Here is a 16,174-nt window from a genome sequence, read left to right as displayed (position 1 = left end):
CCTGGGGCATATGGCATCCTCAGCGGCGGCCACACCGCTCGGGTTGATGCATATGAGACCGCTTCAGCACTGGCTTCAGACTCAAGTCCCGAGATGGGCATGGCGTCGTGGGACACATCGCGTGGCCATCATGCCAATCTGTCGCCGCCTCTGTCGCCACCTGCGGTGGTAGACACGATCACTAAGGCTAGGGCTCCCTCTTCGAGGCGCCTGTATGCCTTGAAGTGGTGTCTGTTCGCTAAGTGGTGTTCTTTCTGACGTGAAGACACCCAAATATACGCAGTCGGATCAGTGCTTTCCTTCCTGCTGGAGAGGCTGGAGGGGCGGCTCTCCCCCTCCACCCTGAAGGTGTATGTAGCCGCCATTTCAGCTCATCACGATGCAGTAGATGGTAAGTATTTGAGGAAGCACGACTTGATCATCAGGTTCCTGAGAGGCACTAGGAGGTTTAATCCCTCTAGACCGCGCCTTGTCCAGGAGACCACGGAGACCAGAGCAGATCAGGCAGACAGCCAGGAGACCAAGGAGACCAGAGCAGATCAGGCGGGAGGCCAGGAGACCAGGGAGACCAGAGCAGATCAGGCGGACGGCCAGCAGACCAAGGAGACCAGAGCAGATCAGGCGGATGGCCAGGAGACCAGGGATACCAGAGCAGATCAGGCAGATGGCCAGGAGACCAAGGAGATGACCTCAAGGTGGGGACATGGTCAGGAGTCCTGGGAGGCGGCCGCAGGACCAAGACAGGGTCACGAGGCCTAGGAGGCGGCCGCAGGGCCGAGACAGGGTTAGGAGGCCTGGGAAGTGGCCGCAGGACAGGGACTGGTTCAGGCAGTGGAGCCTCTGTAAGAGGAGTCTCTGGGGGAGTGGGCGGAGCCGCTGGGAGAATAGTCTCTGGGGGAGCGGGCAGAGCCGCTGGGGGAATAGTCTCTGGGGGAATGGGCGGAGCTGTGGAAGACTCTGGGGGTGGAGCCATGGAAGAATCTGGGGCGGAGCCGTGGAAGGCCAAGCCATGGGAGGCTTGAGACAAAGAGTCCTGGATGAATGGGAAATGACCTCCATGGTCGCGAACATGGGAAGAGACTCGGGAAGGACCTCTGTGGTTGTGGGCATGGGAAGAGACTCGGAAATGACCTCCGTGGTCGTGAACATGGGCAGAGACTTGGGCACAACCTCTGTGGTTGTGGGCATGGGCAGAGACTCAGAAACGACCTCCGTGGTCGTGAACATGGGAAGAGACTCGGGAACGACCTCTGTAGTCCTGGGCATGGGCAGAGACTCGGAAACGACCTCCGTGGTCGTGAACATGGGATGAGACTTGGGAACGATCTCTGTAGTCGTGGGCATGGGAAGAGACTCGGAAACGACCTCCATGGTTGTGAACATGGGCAGAGACTCGGGAACGACCTCTGTGGTTGTGGGCATGGGCGGAGACTCGGGAACGACCTCCATGGTCGTGTACACGGGAGGAGACTTGGGAGCGACCTCTGTGTTCGTGGGCATGAGCGGAGACTCGGGAACGACCTCCGTGGTCATGTACATGGGAAGAGACTTGGGAACAGAAACTTTTCTTCTCTTCCTCCTTCTCTGGATGGCCGAAGCAATGCTGTCTCTGGCATGGGCAAGGCTGGCAACGCTAACTCTGGGACGGACGAGGTTGGCAACGCTGGCTCTGGGACGGACGAGGTTGGCAACGCTGGCTCTGGGACAGACGAGGCTGGCAACTCGTTGGCCATGGCAGGCGTGGGCGTTGGCTCATTGACTGTGGCAGGCGTGGGCGCTGGCTCGTTGACCGTGGCAGGCGTGGGCGCAGACAATTTTTGAGGTAGGGTCTTCATGGACCTACGCACCGACATCAGTGGCAGATCATACAACTTGGAGACAGGGGTCGTGGAAGGCTTCAGAACCGGGGCCGTGGTACCAATATCTTTCAATTTGAGCAAAATCTGTACATTATTCCAAACTTTTGGCTGCCAGTGTGTGTGTATATATATATATATATATATATGTATATATTAATGTGTGTGTGTGTGTGTGTGTGTGTGTGTTTCTGTGTGCAATTAATTAGTTAAACAAATTTGAATCGATTTACAGCCCTAAAAATTATGCATTTATGCCAAGAGATCATATTTGCTTTATTCCTCATTTGGACAGTAACATTTTATTAGAATTTAAAGTGCACAATAATTGTGCTCAATAATTGCGATTATCTTAAATAACCATAGAACTGATCATTTGTCTTCATTAGATTGATAAATTAATAGAAAATAATACAATAGAATGGAACAAAAATAGAACTGTCAGTTTCATTAATATAATATAATAGAATATTTCTCTCTTGATAAGGTTCAGTTCCATGAATAGAATATAATAGAATGTAATCTTACTGCCTTTATCAGATTCTTTTCCATGAATAGAATAGATTCAAGTCATTTTGGAATAAATCTGAGCCTTCATTTTGGAATAAATTTGAGCCTTTTGGTTTCATGAATAGAATAGAATAGAATAGAATAGAATAGAATAGAATAGAATGGAACAGTCTATGTGTCTACATCAGATTCCATTCCATAAATAGAATTAGATTAGAGTGAAATAGAATAGAACAGAATAGAATATAATGCTTTCTGAATACATTTGATCATTTGTTTCATGAATAGAATCTTTGTCTCTTGATAAGAATCAGTTCCATGAATAGTATAGAATAGAATAGAACAGAATCTTTCTGACTTCATCAGATTTTGTGCCATGAATATAATATAATAGAATGCATTTGGATTATATTTGATCCTTTCAATTCCATGAATAAAATAAAACAGAATGGAACAGAGTCTTTCTGTCTTCATCATATTCCGTTCCATGAATAGAATAGAATAGAATAGAAATGAGGAATGTCAGTGAGACACTGGGGAAAAAGCAGCATCTTAAGTGGGTTTTTTTGCTCTCAGTGTAACAGACGTGCCAAATGTTGGAGAGAGAGAGAGCACCAAGAGTCTGTGTGTGTGTGTGTGTGTGTGTGTGTGTGTGTGTGTGAGTGTTAAAGAGAGCGAGAGGGCAAAAAAAAAGAGCTCCCTCTTTAATTTGTCTACTTTTGAAACTTTTATTTCCCTGGCTGAAGGGCTTCTGGTGACCTGGATTATCTGAGTAATTACAGCTTTGCACAGAGGCCTGTTTGAGAGAGAGAGAGTGAAGTCATCCCTCTCACTCTTGCTCCTAAAACACAGCCTAAGGGAAGGGGATTGATGTCCCGTGATTAATATGATAGAAGTGGCCACGTCAGCAAGGTCAAACAAACTTTTTCTAATCCACACAAACTTTAAAGCTCTAGATTTAACGCTTTCTCACTCAGCCTCTTTTCCTAATATGAGCTCATCTTCTTTATGGGATTTCTCATTCATCTCTCTCTGTGTGAGATGGGTGGTGAATGGCTTCATAATGTATGATGTATGTGTCTGGCGGTGGCTCAGTTGAAACCTGTGAGAGAATGACTGAGCAGCTCTGTGATTGCAGCAAATGAACCTTGAGGAGAAGGGCAGCCAATCTGACTCAAACGTTCCAAACCTTCAATTATTTATCAGCATAAAAAATTCCTCTTAAATGGAAATGGTGATACATCCACTTGTGACCGTGAGTGAAATACCAATGTTTCTAGTGCTTCTATAAAAATAAATAAATGAATACATGAAGAGCTAATTGTTAGCACACTTGCTCCAGACATATTGAGCCTTGGTGCTCATTCTAGAGATGCAGGTTTAAATCTGTGTACTATACTGTCTATACTGTCTATCAGTGAAAGTGGTGAAAGCCCCCTTCCTCCAAAAGTTAGACAGCAGTGATTTTATATCTGAAGTATTCATGGAGCATGCATCAATTGTAATGGATTAGACCAAAATCTTATATCATGGTATAAGTAATTTAATGGTAATGTTATATATCATGATGTATAGTTATTTTTTCTGGAAATTCTATTATAAAATTGTTTATATTTTATATAACACTGTGTTTATGCTTAGTTTTGCATAATTGGATTAAATATTTGACCAATGAAAAGGTATTTAAAGGAATATTCGGGGTTCAAAACAAGTTAAGCTCAGTCGACCCCATTTGTGGCATAATGTTGATTACCACAAAAAAAATAAAAAAATAAATCCTCCTAGGTTACAGCGAGACACAATGGAAGTTAGGGGGGCCATTTTTTGGAGGGTTTAAAGGCAGAAATGTGAAGCTTTAAATTTGATAAAAGTAGTTACATTTACTTCTTCTTTTAAAACTAATTTATTATTTAATTTTTACAGTCATTTTAGGGTTTTAGGGTAGAGGTCGACCGATATATTGGTTTTGCCGATTAATCGGCACCAATAACAGATTTCTGGAACTATCGGTTATCGGCAAAAATCCACACTGATAGTTTTTCGGTGCTAGAGCGGCTGGGAAGGGTTCGCTGTTATTATACAGTATGAGAGCGGCCTCTAGAGGCGAAATAAAAACAATCACTTCACTGATGCCATGAGGTGTTTGTTTTGACACGTGAGACTACACTGCATGGAGCGGAACACTTCAGATGCAAATTTAAAAGATCAACAACGTAAAGGTATGTATATCCTAGTATATCCTAGGTATGGTATTGTCATGTCATTATAAAGTAATTATTTTGATGGCTAGATGCTGCATTAGTAGAGAATAGCAGTTTGATTGCCGACATGGCTGAGAGGACGCTAACATTAAAGCTAACCTCAAGCGGTTAGAACAATGTGACAAAAATACATGCAAGTCCTACCCAAATGTTTAAATGTCACGATTGTTAACATCTATTACCATATATATTCACATTAGTTTATATCCAGCTGGTCAAGTTTATGCATTCGTTAGCCAGCTAAGTTGCATATTTAAAGCTAGTGACGTGAGAAAGCAAATTAATATCTTCATGCAGTCAAGAGAAACGTATAAACAAATCAGAAATGCATCTAATTTCAATTTAAAAAAAATACGACGACTTCAGATCGATCACATTCTTGCACTAAAAAGGCTAGACACAGCACAACAAATACAGTTTAACAGAAAGCAGGTGTCTCAATATGCTTTTAAAGTTCTTTTTAATTAGACACATCATCTTAAAAACAGCGCTCCTGCACGAGACGATGAATAAACAAAAACAAAGGGAAACAAATACGTTCGTCTAGCGCGCATTTACACCGAGAAACAAATGGATGGTTGCAGAAGCGTTCAGTGTGAACAGCCCCTTACAGTTGGTGGAGGTCTTTGGCCATTACGTCTTTCTCTCTTATAAGCATTTCTCAGATTAAGCAATGCGATTTTTTAAAGGCTTTGTCAGGAAAATAGTTCAACTTGGGAATGTGTGTCTCGAGATCCTCGCGTTCGGTTCCAGTCTGTTGTGTTCCATCTGTTTGAACAGCCCCTGGCCTGGGCTCATAGTCTGAGCCGCTTCACCACCAAGTTCAGACGAATACTACTGCTATCTGTGAATATTGCTACTCTACATACAACTGTACTGAATAAAAAAACTATGTGGTATTTCGCTGTTATTTTAAAGCTTGAGTCTGGAGTAGTAGAAATCAGTGCAAATGTAACACCATATGAACTGTCTATTGAAGCGTTTCCCCTCTTCATTTTACTTTTGACTTAACATTTGAAAATATGGGCCAACTAAAACTTTGTATTTATTTATTTTATGCACATTAGTTGAAATGAAATGCTCTTTTTTTAACAGCCAGGATAGGAATGTTCTATGCAATAAAATAAGTATTTATTGCGCGCTCTTGTGGACTAAGGAAACAACATCAATTGAAAAATCAGCTGACTTTAAAATTTAAATATTAGTTCATATATATTAATATTTATATATTTATTTCATTTAAAAAAGTACAATAAATTTTCATGGTTCAGTCAGTACTGTTTATTTTTGTAATAAAGTTCAGCACTATTTTACTTTTGAGTGTTATTTTTCCATTCAGTATCAGTTTTAAAAACTATCGGGCGATTAATCGGTTATCGGCAGGTACTGCCCAACTTAGTTATCGGTATTGGTAAAATCCATTATCGGTCGACCTCTATTTTTAGGGTTTGTTGACATTATCGTCATGGCAACAAACTTGTAAAATTGGCTATAACTTTACACAGAAAAGGTTAGTAAGTGATTTTATCACACTACAATCATGTTAACTTGCATATTGTTTATGTCTTGTGGCTATACTTTTAAAACAGTGAGTATTTTAACGTTTACAGATTGGTCCCATTCACATCCATTGTAAGTGCCTTACTGGAACCCAGATTTTTGCTTTTTAAAGAAAAGGAGGGGTAATTAATATTATGCCACAAATGCTGTCAATTGAGCTTAACTTGTATTATATTCATTTAAGCTGAATTTTGATTATTTTCTCTTTTCAGCCACATTTGAAGCCGTTGTTAAATACACAGTATGTGCACATAGTTCAGTTCATTTTTATATTATTGCTGCAAATTGCAACATTGTTCAGCAATCATATACAACTAATGCACAGCCTTTAATTACAAGTTCGTCCTTGTTTTGACTTGTTTGGGACACATTATTTGTATTTTTGTATTAATTCATGTTTCTTTGTCGCTGTGGGTGCAGTTTTCACTCTAATTTATGGCCCCCTGCAGATCCCAGAGCATTTGGCCGACACTGCTCTGCTGTACAATGTGTAAAAGGAGAGAGATGGCTTTATGCCATGCTAGGGAGAATCTCGGCTCTCTTTCAAGGTTAAATAGACTCAGCACAGTGTGCCAGATTACATTTGAATGGACTGAGCTTTGAGGAATACACAGACTTTTTCTAGACAAGTATCCGTCTTGACCTTGTTTTAGTGTGAAAACAATGACAATGTCTGTAGCCCGATTCCTATACTATCCATACTATATAATCTGCAAGACTAGTGTAGGGCTTTACTGGTTGTTTAGATCAGTGTTACTATCAGAAATAATTAATAATTATTTCTGTAGTTATTAATTAATATTTGAATTAATCAATTGAATCTAACTCATTAAAACCTCATGTGGGGCTCCAGTAAATGTAGTGTGCTATGTTTAGGAGCAAGTTTGGTTATTAGCAATAATTAATAATTATCAAAGATAATTATTAATTATTAAAATCAATAGAACATTGATGAGAATCAATGTTAGCTTTTTTAAATCCTTTAAATCAACAATTATCAAAGATAATCGTTAATTGTTAACATCGATGAAACATTAATTAAAATTAACACTAGCTTATTGATCATTCAAATTCAATCATCAAAAGATAATTATCAATTATCAAAAATCAATAGAATATTAATAAGGATTAACATTGACGGGGCACCACCCTGAAATCAGGGACTAATAACCAGATAGTAAAACAGTCTCAATATTAGATTGTTTTCTTTGGAAAATCGACATCCGAAGAATATCGATTTTCTGGAAAAAACAATGAACGAAGGTTTGAATCCGAGCACTGACATCCCGTCAGCATGACACAGCCGTATGCAAAACAAACCAAAACACTTCTCTTTGTAATATAAACAAAGTTTATTTATGCAGTAATATCAATTAATAATTAATACAATGCAGTCAATAAACTTCCGACTTACAACTACAAACTAAACAGTGATATGATTAGATATGGAAATAAAATAATCCTATAACACATAAGGTGTATGTTTGTGTGTGTGTGTGGGTGTGCGTGTGTGGTTAGTACGAGAGAGAGAGAGATGACGGCCCTAAAGCCAATTTTGCGATAGTGGGAGAGAAAACAGCTGTCAGTTTATCACTCAGAGACGCGGTGGACGGCTCGTAAAAGTCCCGTGTTATTTAACTCTTTAATGGGTGAACTCAGTTGCTGTCTCACCCGCGATGGCGAAATTGCACAACAATCCAATTTGGTTGGACCACAATACAGCAAAACAAACTTGTGATAATTAATACCCAGAATATTAATAATGAGCGGACATGGCGGTCCGTAAACTGTACATGCAAAACCTTGAAACACAAGAATGGCACACTATAATATTCTGTCTCTGCCCAGACGTAAACCTCTTACTTGAATCGCATGAGGACACAGGTAGAATGTGTTTTCCTCCGTCCTTTAACTCTGACCCGGTTCCTTGAGGCTCGGGTGATGACGGGAGGCTGTTTCCTCGCTCTGTCGGCGGGCGGTACGGCTGTTGATTCTCGGCGGGCTGGTGGAGAACTCAGAAATGTCAACTTGATTGAAGATGGAAGAGAAATCTTTAATCTCTTCACTTCTGTAGGCAAACGGATGAAGATGCGAATTGCTCGGCGGTCTCCTTCGGATTCGTTAGTGTTCGATTGAACACAGAGTAATCTCAACTCGTCCAGCGAGATGGAGATTGTATGGCCACAGTTTCAAGTCTGACGTTACTTCCTTGTGCCACGAGGTTGCACCGGAGAGCAGCGAAGAGCTGCATCCACACGCTGCAAACAAAGTCGCTGGAAGCGAATTCTGGAAGCATTTCAGAGGTATTTCAACTCCTGATGATGTCATGTTTGAGGGACGTTCTGTTGTGTGCCTCATCCAATAGGAGTTGAGAGTTCGATCCTTTAGTGAGCAAGGCTTCATGGGATTTGTAGTCTGTTTTGGACTCCCTTTGTTTGATTTTGGCGCGATTTTTATCAGTAAGATTTACGACTTGGAATGTGGGGGCTTGAGTTAGGTTTTTATGACTGTTAGGCCTGCCTTTGTCTTCTATCTGAATACATGAGGCCCAACATTAGGATTAGTGCATTTCAAATGTAGTTTGATGTAAATGATTTGACAAATGTTGCACCCGGATGGCCAACTGTTTCCGTTGAATTTTGCAATTATGCATGGCATGCATGTTTTTTGGGCCGATAATTTCCATAACCCTATGTGCTACAAAATAGGAGATATTTGGAGGTTCGGACTTTCAGTTAAAAGGGCCAGTTGCCTTTTTGATTGAGGCATTAGATTAGACACATGCATTAGTTGGACCAGCCTGAAAAATACAAAATGCTAAATGTATGACACCATTGTTGTTAGATTTTATTAGTTATTTGACATATGTTATTCAAGGTGGATAGGAGCTGTACTTGCATGCCTATTGCTTACAGAAAATAGCTGCCTGGGGGATAGCCCAGAAAATCGGCAAGTGCACTGATTTAAGGGTCCATTTTGCTGTGGTATCAAGACAAAGTGGTCTTTGGTATTAGTGCACAATTTTATGGCATGGTAATGTCAATACTGGTGTGCACCTTACTACTTACTTTAAAGTATGCACCTTCCCATCACCATCAAAGTTAATAATTTCAGTGCAAAGCATAAGTAAACAGATTTAAAGGTGCACTCAGTAATTTTTTATGCATGTTATCTTTGACTTACACTGACACCTAGGGGCCTGAATTCGACTAGTCTAAAAAGAAACAAACCTTCAGAAAACAAGAAATAAAATGTGTTTATGCGACCCATTTAAAATACTTAATCTATTCCAAATCTGATGCTAAATTCCACTGAAAAGGGGCATTATGATCATTGTACATTAAATATAGAACATGACACGCATTCACAGAATCAACGTTAGCGAATATTTAACAGGCGTATTAATTGAAAACGGAATTGAAAATGGAATTCACGGACATTGTTGAAAATAATTAACAGACAGGCTAAGCCAAATTTACGAGAGAGAAAAAATGTGCTGAAAAGTTGCGCATATTTCAAGACGTGCAGTCATGATTAGCCATTGATCTAATATGACAGCTGCTCAGTAAAGAACGATAACCAATAACAGTTACGATGTAAAAAAAAAAAATTAGCTATAGGATAGAAAAAATTGGTCTGTGATGTAGCCTAAAATAAACCTAATGTATTCTAAACATGACGTGCACACAGAATAAAAGATTAAGTTAAGCAGTCGGCACCTCGTTGAAAATAAATAGTCATTTTCTAGGCTACTTACTCAAAAGCATAAATTTTTTGATGAGCAAAATTAACACGTCGACATGGTCCGGTGAAAGACGGGACTTGACTCACCTGAGGCGGCTATCCTGCGCTAGAAAAAGCCTGCATAACGGAAAAATAACGTACAAGCATGCACAGATTTAAAGAAGACTTAAATGTGAAAACATCCATAGGGACTTTCATACGTTTGGAAATCCAATTCCTGCACCACCATAACTATTTTGCTGAGTTTGCTTGTCTAGCGAGAGGACATGAGTTAGAGACGGAAGAAGCACACGCAGCCTGAGGTGAAATGAACCTTTGTATCTGCTCCAGATATCCTCTTTTTAAAATAATATTTTTTATGATTCATTCTATTTAAAAATATGTAACATTAATATTACAGTAATTTAAGTGCAGCCTCTATAAAAATATAAAGCCAAACGTAAATGTGTAAAAATGTTGATCAGATTAATGGGGGGAAATATAACCAACTAGTAATTCCAGTGTTGACTAGCAGCATCAGAACCGTTTAGTCGACTAGTCTCGCAAATCCCTACTTTAAATTCAGCCAAGCTATGTCTGAGATTAACAGATTTTTTTCTCTTCTATTCCCTCTGTCCTCACTTTCTTTCACTCCTTCCTCATGTTCCAACTTTTCCCTGCCCATCTCCTCTTTCGCTCTTTCTAGGTTGTTTTCAGCTATGTAATGTGTTCAGGCAGAACATGGAGATAGACCAGTGTCTGCTTGAGTCTCTGCCATTGGGCCAGCGCCAGAGGCTGGTCAGACGCATGCGCTGCGAGCAAGTGCGGGTCTACTATGAGCGGGAACGAACGTTACAGAAGCAGAGCTTCGCCAAGCCTCGGTCCACCCACCGCAAAAAACAAAGAATCAGATTTTTACTCTCAGATGTCATCCAGGACGCAATCATACGGCACGATGACAAAGAGGGTAGGTGTAAAAATCTATTTGGCCATTAAGCAATGAGAGAAATGTTTGTCTGTTGTCTTGGATTCATGTTGGAATCTATGAACTTTTAACAAAAAGTTAGTCCTGTGCAGAGTGACGTTGACACTCAAATGTGCTGCAAACTATGTAAGGGGTCGTTCACACAGGATATGCTCCTGTGTTACAAATAGCTAAACCGAGCACAATGGAATGCCTTACAAACATGGCACGAGACACTGACAATACAGGGGAAATAATAGACTGTGGGGGAGAAAAACATGCTTTGGAACATGATTTGATAAAAAAAAATAAAAAAAATAAAAAATGGTTGGCATAGACAACATTCAACGATCAACAAGGGGCACTCATGTGAAACCTGGAAATGCCCACATTCAAACATGGTGGCCAAAAGTTTGGAATAATGTACCGATTTTGCTGTTTCTGAAGGAAATTGGTACTTTAATTCACCAAAGTGGAATTCAACTGATCACAAAGTATAGTCAGGACATTACTGATATAAAAAAAAACAGCACCAAAAAACAAAACAAAACAAACCTGAAGATTTCATACAAAAGTGTACACTACAGTCTTCAAAGACAAGGACAACTGGCTCTAACAATGACAGAAAGAGATGTGGAAGGCCAGATGTACAAATAAACAAGAGGATAAGAACATCAGAGTCTCTAGTTTGAGAAATAGATGCCTCACATGTCCTCAGCTGACAGCTTCATTGAATCCTACCCGCTCAACACCAGTTTCATGTACAACAGTAAAGAGAAGACTCAGGGGTGCAGGCCTTATGGGAAGAATTGCAAAGAAAAAACCACTTTCAAAACAGAAAAACAAAAAGAAAAGGATAGAGTGGGCAAAGAAACACAGACATTGGACAACAGATAATTGGAAAAGAGTGTTATGGATCTTAACCCCATTGAGATTTTGTGGGATCAGTTAGACTGTAAGGTGTGTGAGAAGTGCCCGACAAGACAGCCACATCTATGGCAAGAGCTACAGGAAGTGTGGGGTGAAATGTCACCTGAGTATCTGGACAAACTGACAGCTAGAATGCCAAGGATCTGCAAAGCTGTCATTGCTACACGTGGAGGATTTTTTTTTTTATGAGAACTCTTTGAAGTAGTTTAAGTAGTTTTTTCAAATTGTAATAGTAATTTTTTATGTTATTAATGTCCTGACTAGACATTGTGATCAGTTGAATGCTACTTTGTTGAGTAAAAGTACCAATTTCTTTCATAAAAGCAAAATCTGTACATTATTCCAAACTTTTGGCCACCAGTGTAGTATGTCCAAAATGTATACACACAACTGCATACCTAAAGAACATCCTTTATTAACAGGCAAGAAGTTCAGCTCTGAAAACAATAGGGTGGGATCTGAACAAAAACAAGAAGGCAAGATGGACACCAAACTTCAAAATAAAAACAACATAAAGACACATGAAACAAATTCCACAAAAAACACTAAATAGCCCCCAAACCATACACTGACTATTTTCAAGACAAGTATTTTATGCCAGTTTGCTTGTCAAGTAAATAAATCACATTTTAAGAATGTTTAGATAATTTTACTAGAAAACATGATGAAAATACTTGTCTTGAAAATCATTTTTTGCAGTGTAACACTATGTGATTATCATGACGTATATCTCACTTATGACATAAAATAACCAAACTAAAAGGAATTGGGTGTCTGTTTTATAAGTGCTTGTGATTGATTGTGTGTGTATGAGTATCTGAGAGAGAGAGAGAGAGGAAGAGAGAGTGGTATAGTCAGCGAGAGAACCGGTGAAATTTCTCATTTTCAGAGAGTCGAACTGTCACAGGAGTTGCCATTAGTTGCCGAGTATTAGATCATTCCTCAAGCTGATTATTGGCAAGTCAAAAAGCTAATATTCTGAGTGTGCTGAGCCACGCCTGGGACAGGCAAAAGTAATCTAAACAAGAGCTTGTGCAAGACAGGGTGACTGGCCATCTTCTGCCATCTTGAGCGATGGCGCAGGCAAAATTGATTCAACCCAAGTCAGCTATTTCTGCCTGTGACTTTGCGGTAGGGAGTGGCAGAGCTATTCTCATTCTGCTTATGCAGGTTGGAGCGCTCTCATTTTTAATGTAATGCCATCCTTCAGAGGAGAACATAAAACTTTTTATATCACCCACTATCTGTTCTCCTTCACAAGTAAGTACTCAGACAATTTTAATGTCATACAGACTAATTTCCCATGTGATACAGATGTTTTAAAAATTGGCTCTGCTAAAACTTAAACACTTGACTCCTAATAAATATACCCAGTCTTACTGTGCACATTTCAGCAGTGCATGTTGTTCTAAAATAAAATAAATAAAATAAAAAAATGAACAGCACATTAAACAAAAAAACACAAAATTCAAACACAATACAATCACAAATTTCTGTATACATGGTGTAATATTTATGCCACCTATTACTTGGAAAATGGCATAATGTTACTTAAAACTGAGAATCCCAATTAAAACGAGCCCCAAAACAAAAAATATCGGCAGTAATTCCACTATTGCCGCCATAATAAAAATTATTTGAGTCTCCCAGTAATCAGCCAGTTATATATTGGCCTCTGATATATCGTGGACCCCTACCTAACATGTTTCACCCCAATCAAATATAACCAAATCAGGGTGGATAAAATAATGCCCTGGCCTACATTATTTCCTGGTGAATATTTTGTTTCTATATGAAATATGTCTTATTATTGAAGTTAAATGCATTGCAAAAGCCGTTTCATGTGGCTTTACAGGGAATAATTGTAAGAGGTTAGCATTAGACTGCTACGTTTTGATTGCCACTTATGACAGCCTGCTACTGATATGAGGTGATGTTTCACTACCTCCTAATACTGATCCATCTGTCCTTTTGTCTTCATCTATTCAATTTTTTGTTACGCTCGTCTTTATATTTTTCATTCCCTCTGTCCCTGCCAACCATTTACCCAGCTGTCTGGGTAAATCTGTGTCACATATCCCAGCAGCCTTTGCAGGTCATCTTGTTCATCTGCCTTGTTGGCTGCCGGCCAGCTTCAGCTGCTCCATGGCACCAGCTGATGTTCCTGTGGCAACGCCTGTTGGAAACATGGCACCTTTGGCTGTGGATGAATGACAACTTTAGCCCACCTACTAAACACTAATTACCAATCTGGCAGTGGCCTTGGTTTTTGTTCTGCTCATGCTCACCCTCCCTAACGTGATCAGTGTCCTGTGCAAATGCTTTTTGACCAGTCAGTGACACAGAATATTGATTTCTTATGGCTCCATGCCTGTGTTTTGGTTTAAGGCAGGGGTGACAAACTCATTTTGGGCGCGGGCATGATTGGACCAAGAGACATTGCTTGGGGGGCGAAGTTTTCTTCCAGGATAACCTTGTACGTGGCTTGATTCATGCTTCCTTCACAAACATGAATCTGCCCAATTCCAGCCTTGCTGAAGCACCCTCAGATCATCACCAATCCTCCACCTGGTCGTCTAATGGTTAGACGGAGACCTGGAGAGGCCTTCAAGCCACAGTGTCTTGCACCCACTGTGAAATTTGTTGGAAGATCGATGATGATCTGGGGGTGCTTCAGCATGGCTGGAATCAGGCAGGTTTGTCTTTGTGAAGGACGCATGAATCAAGCCACGTACGAGGTTATCCTGGAAGAAAACTTGCTTCCTTCTGCTCTGATAATGTTCCCCAACTCTGAGGATTGGTTTTTCCAGCAGGACACTTAGCGAACAGACGCCACTTAAAGGCATACAGGCGCCTCGAAGAGGGGGCCCTAGCCTGAGTGATCGTGTCTACCACTGCAGGTGGTAGACCGCTTAGGTCTTCCGCGTCCCATCCAGGGGCCAGACATGGAGATTCCAGAGGTCTGGTCGCGGGTGCCAGAGGGTGCTCCGTCCCTGAGAAAGAAGGTCCTTCCTCAGGGGAATTTGCCAGGGGGCTGTCGCGAGGAGCGTGAGGTCCGAGAACCACGTCTGGGTGGGCCAGTAGGGTGCTACCAGGACGACCTGCTCCTCGTCCACCCTGACCTTGCACAGGGTCTGTGCAAGTAGGCTCACTGGGGGAAACACATATTTGTGTAGGCCAGGGGGCCAGCTGTGTGCCAGCGCATTTATGCCGAGGGGAGCCTCGGTGAGGGCATACCAGAGTGGGCAGTGGGAGGATTCTTGGGAGGCTGGAGCGCCATATCCTGCAAGAAAAAACCCGTGGACGGTAGTCATGATGACGACCGTGCACACCGGGTATGTGACCCAGGGAGGAAGGAAACCGCTCTTTTGCTGAACTGTTGGGTACCGCAGCCACTTGGGCATGCGGCAAAATCAAACAAAAAGGCAACAAAAGATTTTCCGCCCGGCCCTCCACCGGGGATGGAGTGGTCTTCTTACCAGCTCCAGGTGAGTGGGTTCCTTCGTCCCTGGGTCGCTTATTATAATGTTTTGAAAAACAAAACAAAAAAACAAAATGCAATAAATATCTCTATTTCAAAATATTTTTGATGAACCAATAAAATCATAACATTAGGGATGCATCAATATGGAATTTTGCGGCTGAGATGGATTGTGGCCCATACTGATACAGATGACCGATAATTTTAAATTTTAAGTTTTAACCATGTAAACTGGTGCTGCTAGCAAATTAATTTAAAACTACCAAAAGAACAAAATAGGTGTCGTTTAAAACTTGGAATTTGGACTTAACAATATCTGACCAACTCTTAACTGCTGCTGTTTAAGGTTTGGCAGATGTAACCTGAACCAAAAGTGTGACTATATAACAGATGCGTGCTGAGTTGAATGAGAAATAAATTGCATTACAATTGCATAAATTGTATCGTGTATGTATGGTAATCCTGATGAATCACTAAGTTTAACAGAGAATAATGAACTTCAAATGGATGTAATGAATTAAGCCAAAACGGGAGGATAAATTAACAGCACATTAAACAAAAAACACAAAATTCAAACACAATACAATCACAAATTTCTTTATACATGGTGTAATATTTATGCCACCTATTACTTGGAAAATGGCATAATGTTACTTAAAACTGAGAATCCCGATTAAAACGAGCCCCAAAACAAAAAATATCGGCAGTAATTCCACTCGCCGAGTCGGTCGCCGAGCGCAGTTCCTGCATCAAATCTGGGGCGGAAATACCCTCGTGCAGTTCTTTCAATGCCTTGGCTTGGTGGACCTGCAGGAGAGCCATGGCGTGCAGGGCAAAGGCGGCATGTCCAGCAGCGCTGTAGGCTTTAGCCGTGAGGGATGACGTGAGC

At 40.9% G+C, this 16,174-nt stretch overlaps 1 protein-coding gene across 2 annotated transcripts in view; it reads left to right on the top strand.

The window, feature by feature from the left end:
* The window catches only part of LOC127447516 (unconventional myosin-XVI-like), a 296,555-nt gene that overhangs the window by 23,359 nt on the left and 257,022 nt on the right, over window positions 1-16,174 (top strand). For both annotated transcript variants that reach the window (XM_051709448.1, XM_051709447.1), the window contains exon 2: window positions 10,617-10,877. In XM_051709448.1, coding sequence (XP_051565408.1) covers window positions 10,617-10,877 — 261 coding nt within the window. The remainder of the gene's footprint in view (window positions 1-10,616; window positions 10,878-16,174) is intronic.

The sequence above is a fragment of the Myxocyprinus asiaticus genome, chromosome 10 (assembly GCF_019703515.2).
Source record: "Myxocyprinus asiaticus isolate MX2 ecotype Aquarium Trade chromosome 10, UBuf_Myxa_2, whole genome shotgun sequence".
Lineage (NCBI taxonomy): Eukaryota > Metazoa > Chordata > Actinopteri > Cypriniformes > Catostomidae > Myxocyprinus > Myxocyprinus asiaticus.
This window is presented reverse-complemented; position numbering and strand designations above follow the sequence as displayed.